The sequence below is a fragment of the Branchiostoma belcheri genome, unplaced genomic scaffold, assembly GCF_001625305.1.
Source record: "Branchiostoma belcheri isolate BF01 breed outbred unplaced genomic scaffold, Haploidv18h27 scaffold49, whole genome shotgun sequence".
In the NCBI taxonomy this organism is placed as follows: Eukaryota; Metazoa; Chordata; class Leptocardii; order Amphioxiformes; family Branchiostomatidae; genus Branchiostoma; species Branchiostoma belcheri.
Genome location: NW_017804120.1, coordinates 1,830,731 through 1,840,054, shown reverse-complemented (window position 1 = coordinate 1,840,054; position 9,324 = coordinate 1,830,731). Strand labels below are relative to the sequence as shown.

Below are 9,324 nucleotides of genomic sequence, written 5' to 3'. Positions count from 1 at the left end.
TCTTTCCTGAAGGGCCAACCGGTCCCATGGGTCCCATCTTTCCGGGCGGGCCAGGTTGCCCAGGGGGGCCTGCAGAGGCAGGGCCAGCCGGCCCCATGGGTCCCTTCTCTCCTGGCGGGCCAGGCGGACCTGGAGGCCCGGAGGAGGCAGGACCAGCCGGCCCGGTGTCCCCCTTTACTCCTGGGGGTCCGGGAGGTCCCGGAGGCCCGGCACATCGATGTCCAGCTGGCGTCTCCGATCGCTTTTCATCTGCAAAAGGTCGACACTGGTCTGTAATTTCTGGCTGACAGGACACAAAAATGTGATTTGAGAACTTACTTTAAGCTCACAAAAGATTTTTGTCATCTGCAAAGTATAGAATTTGGAAAGGAGTAGCACCAAGTAATACCTAAATAAAGCCAAGCTAGGTAGCCACAACAATTTTCATTGCTCTTAAATTGTAAAAAAAAATAGATATCAAAAGATTGTAGTCTTTAATAGCAAAACATACTAGTCGTACCTTCCAGCTTGGCCACAAGGTGTTCATTGATCCTGTTCAATTTACCCATCTCTTCAGCAAAAGTTTTTACCATACCTTTGGGATATGATATTTCGGAATTATTGATATGATATCTAAAAGAAAGGCAACATTGCCAATATAGTTTTTCATTTAAAAAATAGTAAGAATGAATAACCACCCAACGTGCTAGAAGACACATAGTTGGAGCATTAAAGCTATAATCATTATACTTACGTCTAACACATGTTAAATATGCTTGAAAACATATAGAATATAATCATTACAGCTCTATGCATGAGATTGGTACTTACTTTCCAGGTCAGTAAAACGTTTTCCAGTCTTTGCACCAAGCTTCTCCACCTCTCCAGACAGAGCGGTGACTTTAACTTGAATGCAAGAAAGATTTAATTAATTGCCTGCAAGCCGTAAATAGAGGGTTTTGGACGAGAGGTCAAGTCATTTAATGATGATGAAATGCATTTACTGTACATTTATGCTCTTACAAGCTAAGTTCAGGTCATGTTTAAAGTATCTCACTACACATACTAATGTGTACTACTCCCTACTGATTCGACTACTATGTAGTTTCAGTTTCTTCTCACTTCTTAAGACATTTGTAGACGTATGAACGTATGCAGCTTGTAAGACACATTTTGTCTCATCCCATAATGAATAAGAATTTGTCTTTTCTATCTAGATTTCGAAAACTTGTCTGTATACAATTATAAAGGACATTTTTCTCATAATTAGTGTAAGACGTCTGAAACCCGAGCTCAGCAGGGAGGCAAGTAACTACAAGCAACATTTTGAGAGATTCAGGCGGTCGACCGACCATATTCTGAGACCTTCAAGTTCACCTCATTTCCTGTGTCTGACCCTTTGACTAGTAATTATGCTTGTCAATCTCCCATCACTCACCCACGAGCTGTCAACCTACTGTGTTTAGACAGGCATACACAGAATCCCACAAAAAAAACCAAAACAATACCTCCGTAACATCTGTGTCCATAATATCACCAGGGTCCATAATATCGCCACCTTGAGTGCGCTTAAAGATATTTTACTCCAACATACCCTATGTATGTACATTTGATGTGTGAAGGAGTGCATACCAAAAGTATGTTGCAGTAAAAATATTTTTAAGCACATTGTTTCTCATGAGCAAGGTGGCGATATTATGGACCCTGGTGATATTATGGACACAGATGTTACATGGAATTCAAAGTAAAAGGACATAGAAACACTGCTGTTGCAAGCTAGAATAACCTGACCTGCAAAGTAAGGCAACAGTATGGCGATGACCACAACCAACACAATTCCGGCGATTTTTAACAGCTTCTTGCAAAGACTCCAACATTTCGTCTTGATGTCAGTGTCTGTATCGTAGGTTGCTAAATAATGAAAAACGGAAAAAAAAAACGAGAAAAAATTTTACTATCTTGTTACCACGTTAATCACATTGATGTGAAGAATTATTAACGCAAAACAGTATCTAAACATAAACCTAATATCAGTGTGAAAAATTGATTAGGCCTCCGACTAAAAACGCTCAAAATACATTGTAATGTCATCACCTCTACCTACATGTACGTCATTTAAACCAATGAGCAGTTAGTTTTCTTAAAATATTATAGAACGACCTCGTTCCAGGTAGAAAGAGGAAGAGGTATGCTTTCATCATTAAATGAATAAATGGATCTTTTTTGTCATACTGGGCCCATACTGGGCTAAGTACAGGTCACAATAAGATAGAATAGATGAACAGATACAGTTGACGAATACAAAATGAAACTAACTATTGTTATATAAATTCAACTTCTCCTCGCTTTTCAGTTATTGTAGACATAAAAAAGAACAGATTTTTTTTCGATGGATGGTTTTGTCTAGTTGCATTTTTCTACAGTGCTTGAGTGCATGAAATAGGGAAATTGTACAAAAAATACAGTTCATTTTCCTCTTTGCTATAGAGTCCACATGCTATTACAAAATGGCGTTCGTCCTCTTATTTTATCAAATTGAGTGCATGAAATATCCTCGGGTACAAAGAAAAGACACCATGTAGAGATCCTTTGATTGTTTTTGAACACCAAAGAGGCTGAAATTAATTAAAACATTACGACTATAGGTCACATCAGCGGTACATGTTATATAAAAGGGCAGCTTGACGTAAACATTCTGATTGGGCCATAGGAACGCCCCCAGCCGGTTGGCGCGTCTGCAGACCGTACGTACTGCGCCTGCGCGCGAAACCTATTTTTAACGGTTTTCGTTGTTAATGTTTTGTCAACGTTGCATCAGATTTTTTTAACTGAACCACAGGAATACAGAGCTGGTATTGTGAATTTGCGGCTGAGTGAGTACTTTATTATTATTAGCGACGTATACGACAAGCCGGCACATGTTGGCTTTTTGCTGAATTCATGAATCGGCACTGTACGTATGTACTGAGTTCTTGAGTCGTGGAGCTTCGGTAGCCTGGGTGTCCGGCTCCGTATTGTCGCTAACTACCATGGACTACCCAGGCCTAGAGCCAGGCCAGAGCTTCGGTGGACGTGATCTTTTTTTTTTCTTTTTAGAACAGGCGAAAATCAATGAACGCATGGATGTCATCCATAATATTAAGACGGTGTGGCCATATATAATGTTGCTATCATAAATGTAAATGAATAAAAGATGTAGAAAATATGATGAAGGCTAACTTAAATAAGAATGAAAGAAGGAGCAAGGCAGTGAGGGTAATCCACAGCAGCATGTAGTGTACATGATTGTATAAAATGTCTTACCTCTTACCTTTAGCATTTAATTTAACATTTTAATGTCTTGGGGTGGTGGGACTACGGCGCACAGATATGTCAACTTTGTATATTTAAATGTTAATTGTACTTTTTTTTAGTGTGGCGCTGTTAATATAAGCTGCTAACTTGAGTGCAGCGTCACACTGTTCTTGTTATGTCTATATGTTTTGATGAATAAAAATATGTCTTACCTGCTCTTGTGACGTACAGATTGTTGGGTATAGATGCAGCTATGTGTGCAAGCGCCCTCCAGTCATTCTCAGGGTACTGCACGGGTGTGGCACCTGTAGGTAAATCACAACATCAGTGAAGTGATTCTTCATTAATTATCCTGATAAGGCGACAGTGATCTTTGACAATTTGATCATTTTGTACCCTTTGTGTTGGAATGAAGTTTAACATTGTACCAGTATAACTGAAGTCAAGTAGGCAGAAATATGTCGGATTTAAAGGTTATAATATTAATATTGTATGATAATAACAATAATAATAATAATAGTGATTGCTTAGCAAACGCAATATAATGCAAGAATTGCACATTTGCAAGTATCACCCAACTATAATATCCAATTAATATTTGAACAAGAATATATTTGCTTTTACATATAATATAGTACTAGTATATTGTTTAATATGATAATTATTCTAGGTGTAAATTTAAGGAGGTTATCTACTTTACAGAGACGATATCAGATATCATATGGATTGAAATATAATCCACCGGTTAACTTTTTTTGCATTCTGATGTTGACAAATATCTCAAGTCGTAAAAAACTTAACAACACGAGACCAATTAGTCAGCCATATTTTTCTATGACTATTAAAACTATAATGTGACCTTTCAGCTGATGTAAGGCTATGAAATAGCGTCCTTGGTAAAATAACTAAACCATACGTATTTCAAAATGTATTTTAGATCGTATGTTCCTAAAGACGAATAAAAATACTGTTAGGTAGAATCTCCAAGCAGATCCCTTTCGGGATAATGGCAAAAAGACAGTATCAAATTGGCCAGGCAGTATCCATTATCCAGAGAAGGCCCGCGGCCACCGACGGTGGGGGTAGCGATCATTCCCCCACAACCTCTGCTTGGAGAGTATTCTATTACGGCTCGATCAAATTCATTGCACGATCGTCGTACGAGAAGTTAACATTCTTGCGAATAGTCCTGCGTGTGTTGTGCATATAGAATTCTACTGTCGTGTATCAAAAACAGTTTTAAGGGCTTGGGAACCATATTTTTCATAAGACAATATTCTAGTCAATCATCTACATACGAATCAACACCCCCAATGTACGTGGAGCAAAAAGCCTAAAATTCTGACGAAAACGGTTATTGCATGGAAAGGACTTGGATTGATTTTTAGCCTTCCACCCAGAAAATAAAGGACTAATTTGGGGGCTTGTTTCTGCAGTTTTAAATGCGCCTGTAAAGTATGAAATACTGATTAAAATGTGCTAATGTGGGATAGTACATGTATGTGTCAATTTCATACAGATTGCCTTATTCAGAATATTTCCAGTTTTGCCGCCTAGAAATTGCATTGGCTGCCTTTAAAGACTTGTTTTGGTTGATTCATGCAAAGCCTGTGTGACTAGTCTCCACCAGACTCTTTTACAGGCTAAATAGATAGAAGAAATCGGCTTAAATTATTAATAAAAAAAGAATGTTACTGGCCAGGGGAGTTATTCGGCCATAGAGGGTCTAATTTGCCTGTAATTTTGTACTCTCCAAGCAGAGGTTGTGGGGGAATGATCGTTACCTTTTTATATACGGCCGGTTTTTTTTGTCCTGACCCCCGTCGGTGGCTGGCAACCTTCTCTGGCTAATGGATACTGCCTGGCCAATTTGATACTGTCTTTTTGCCACCGAGAGGAATCTGCTTGGAGATTATCAATTTTGCTCCTTTTTAGATCGATTTAAACTTTCTACTATGTAATCAGCCTGCCAGGGAGTCTGGTGCAGATTAGAATGTGATCGCACCGTCACTACCAAGTCAGTTTAATTGAATGTAAAACCAAAATACTTTAGGACCTTGAAAAAAATACTAGTAAACACTATGTACGGGGCTGTAGGTCGGAAAGTGGCCAACATGAAAATGTTCGCGACAGCAGAAATGCAAAAACGGCAAACCTCCAAATTGTTCTGAAAAACCTGTTAGCGTTTTAAACTTTCACTGATGGTAGAACAGGGAGTAAAAATCATCACAAATCGGGAAATATTTCTATCTTACCTCCTGTATTTGAGTATTTCGGCTGCTGTTGACTCCCCGTCCCCGACATGGTGCCACTTGTCAGGTTTCTGTACCACAAAAAACGCGTCTTCTGTATCTGTATCTGTATAGCCGGTATAACCGCCTTTCGGTGTAACACACCAGCTTCTGTATCTGTATAGCCGGTATAACCGCCTTTCGGCGTAACACACCAGCTTCTGTATCTGTATAGCCGGTATAACCGCCTTTCGGCGTAACACACCAGCTTCTTACACCAACCCAGGCTGCTGTTAATTTGGAAAGAGCCCGAGACGCAAAATACTATGTACCTTCTCCAACAAAATTAAAACAAAACATGAAAGGAGATCATATTGAATCACACTGCAGCTGCGCACAGTATAGCTGCGAATCACGCAAATCTTTCTGTTCGCTAAATGTCAGAAAAGGCCACTTCATGAATGACCAACTCTGACGCCTTTTATTCACCGAAGCACGATGTTTAATTGTCTACATCCATATGCATGCCTTCATGTAAGTTACACCGTCTTTTCTTTACATCATCACCTCCTATATGGCCAAGCCATAGCAAAGCCACATTTCGCAACCTTGCTACTAGAAAAAGCACTTCTGAGGAGGATGACTAACAACAGCAACTGATAATGTAGAAAAAAAAAGTACAAATTCCTTGTAAACGAAACGATATCAAAGGCGAAAGACCGAAGTAAAGCATCTGCTTTGGTCTGTCGTGTGTGCGTGCGTGCGTGCGTGCGTGCGTGTGTGTGTGTGTCACTCAAGGAGGCTTAGATGAATTAAGTTGATATTTGTCAGGCGGGTAGGTTTTTATGAGAGCTAGAAATGGTTACTAATAGATTTTTGCCCACTGGCGGCTTGTAATGGTACTGCAGCAGAACTTAAGGTTTCGATATCTTGTGATCTGGACATACTGGGTCATACTGGATAGTAGGTAGCTACATTTTCATCTTTTTTACCCTGAAATTGAAATTAGAAGTCTTCGTAATTACATCATATAATCAACCTTCTTCGCAACATATGAGTGCCTAGAACCGAGACGGGTCGTTATAATTAGATTATCTGCTTCACATTAATTAGACAGGGGCACAGGGCGCGGTTTTACACAGCTGTGTAAAAAAAAAATTGGTATGTTCTGTTCAAAATGGCGCTTTCGTACGACGGGCAAACTCTGGGCTGATTTTTTTTACAACGCTGGGGTACTTTGAAGTCTTTGTCAGTAGAATTTTTACGAAGTGTGTAGCAGAATGTTGCGGAGTTTTCGCTGTGGATTTTTGCCGTTCTGGGGTTGTTTAAAAAAAAAGCGGATTTCCTGACCTGGCGAATTTTGGAGAAGACAACAAAATGGCGAGACAGTGGGGAAGAGTAGCGTGGTATGGAGACGACTTCGCGTATTGTTGCAGGTAAAACAGCAAATCGTTTGGCTGACATTCTTCCCAAGCAACTATAGTACGAACATGTCAAGTTATATTCCGTGAGAAATGATCTTTTTCTGTATTAGAGAGCCACCTTTCCTAATTTTAGGCAGGCTTTGAAAAAAATTATCAAGTTGCCGCGTTTTCAACATTTCTTAATGTGCTATGTGCTTGTAGAGTTTTAAATGTAATTTTTGTCAGTTGTTCAGCGTTATGAGGTTAACGTTATATTCGTTGATAAAAATTTTGCATTCACCAATTTTTTTCTTTATCTACACGTGGTTCAAAACACCTGTTGGAATGTGGTTGTGTGCATAATTAAATATTTTTCGTGATCCCGCCAGAAGCTCGAGTAAACAAGACCAGGTAGGGTCCGCAAAGCTTCAAGGCGACCAACAAGCATTTGGTATTCGAGAATGAAAGAATGTAACATCTAATGTCTGTATAGTTAGGTGGCTGCTGACTGATGCAGTAGTGAGGACTCCTGTCTGAACCTGACAAGACAGATTGGACTAGACCAGATGATTTAAAGACATAAGGGGAATATCAGGTGAGAAAAATCCCAATTCTGCATTTTACCTACACCTATTTGTTGTTATTTGAGACAAGTGTGTAACTTCTAATGGCTGTATAGTTAGGTGGCTGCCGACAGATGCAGTAGTGAGGACGCCTATCTGAACCTGACAAGACGGATTGGACCAGACCTGGTGATTTGAAGACCTAAGAGGAAAATCAGGTGAGGAAAATCCCTATTCTGCATTTTACCTACAGCTATTTGGTGTTATTCGAGACAAGTGTGTAACTTCTAATGTCTACGTCTATATAGTTAGGTGGCTGCTGACTGATGCAGTAGTGAGGACTCCTGTCTGAACCTGACAAGACAGATTGGACCAGACCAGATGATTTAAAGACCTAAGAGGAAAATCAGGTGAGAAAAATCCCAATTCTGCATTTTACCTACAGCTATTAGGTGTTATTTGAGACATGTGTGTAACTTCTAATGTCTGTATAGTTAGGTGGCTGCTGACTGATGCAGTAGTGAGGACTCCTGTCTGAACCTGACAAGACAGATTGGACCAGACCAGATAAGTTGAAGACCTAAGAGGAAAATCAGGTGAGAAAAATCCCTATTCTGCATTTTACCTACAGCTATTCGGTGTTATTTGAGACAAGTGTGTAACTTCTAATGTCTGTATAGTTAGGTGGCTGCTGACTGATGCAGTAGTGAGGACTCCTGTCTGAACCTGACAAGACAGATTGGACCAGACCAGATGATTTAAAGACCTAAGAGGAAATTCAGGTGAGAAAAATCCCAATTCAGCATTTTACCTACAGCTATATGGTGTTATTTGATACAAGTGTGTAACTTCTAATGTCTGTTTAGTTAGGTGGCTGCTGACTGATGCAGTAGTGAGGACTCCTGTCTGAAGCTGACAAGACAGATTGGACCAGACCAGATGATTTAAAGACCCACGAAAAATATAAGGTGAGAAAAATCCGAATTCTGTATTTTACCTACAGCTATTTGGTGTTGTTTGAGACAAGTGTGTAACTTCTAATGTCTGTATAGTTAGGTGGCTGCTGACTGATGCAGTAGTGAGGACTCTCTGAACCAGACAATACAGATTGGACCAGACCAGATGATTTAATAACGTAAGAGGAAAATCTGGTGAGAAAAAGCCCAATTTTGCATTTTACCTACAGCTATTTGGTGTTATTTGAGACAAGTGTGTAACTTCTAATGTCTGTATAGTTAGGTGGCTGCTGACTGATGCAGTAGTGGGGACTCCTGTCTTAACCTGACAAGACAGATTGGACCAGACCAGATGATTTTGAAGATCCAAGAGAAATATCAGCTGACAAAATCCCAATTCTGCATTTTACCTACCACTTTTGATGTTATTAGAGACAAGTGTGTAGTAACTTATGTCTGTGTTACGTTAGGTGGCTGCTGACTGCACAAGTAGTGGTGAATTCTTTGTAAACCTGACAAGAGCAGGTGATTTGAAGACATGAGATGACAATCAGGTGAGAAAAATCTTAATTCTGCATTCTACCTATTATTTACTTCATTTGTAAAAGACATAACATCTAATGTCTGTTATTAGGTGAGTGCTGACTAATGCAGAAGTGGGGACTCCTGTCTGAACCTGACAAGAAGATTGAACCAGATCAGGTGCTTTAGAGACACAAGAGCAAGATGACCACAACATCATCCACAGGTGAGACAATGCTTTAGAAGATCTGTTAATTTGACTATAGAACTCTTCTCTTATGTCTTACACTTTATATAAATAACACACATGTAACAAAACATCTTTCACATTATATTTGTAAGTGTAGCTTTTACAGATGAGACAATGCCTTTCGAT

The 9,324-nt window shown here is 39.6% G+C and overlaps 1 protein-coding gene across 1 annotated transcript in view; it reads right to left on the bottom strand.

Annotated features, from left to right (window-relative positions):
* Nucleotides 1-5,577, bottom strand: part of LOC109479462 (collectin-12-like) — a 7,360-nt gene extending 1,783 nt beyond the window's left edge. Inside the window, exons 1-2 of the mRNA XM_019781427.1 lie at nt 5,529-5,577; nt 3,486-3,578 (exon numbers count right to left, since the gene is read on the bottom strand). Of these exons, the coding sequence (XP_019636986.1) occupies nt 3,486-3,578; nt 5,529-5,577 (142 nt within the window). The remainder of the gene's footprint in view (nt 1-3,485; nt 3,579-5,528) is intronic.
* Nucleotides 5,578-9,324: the final 3,747 nt, after the last annotated feature.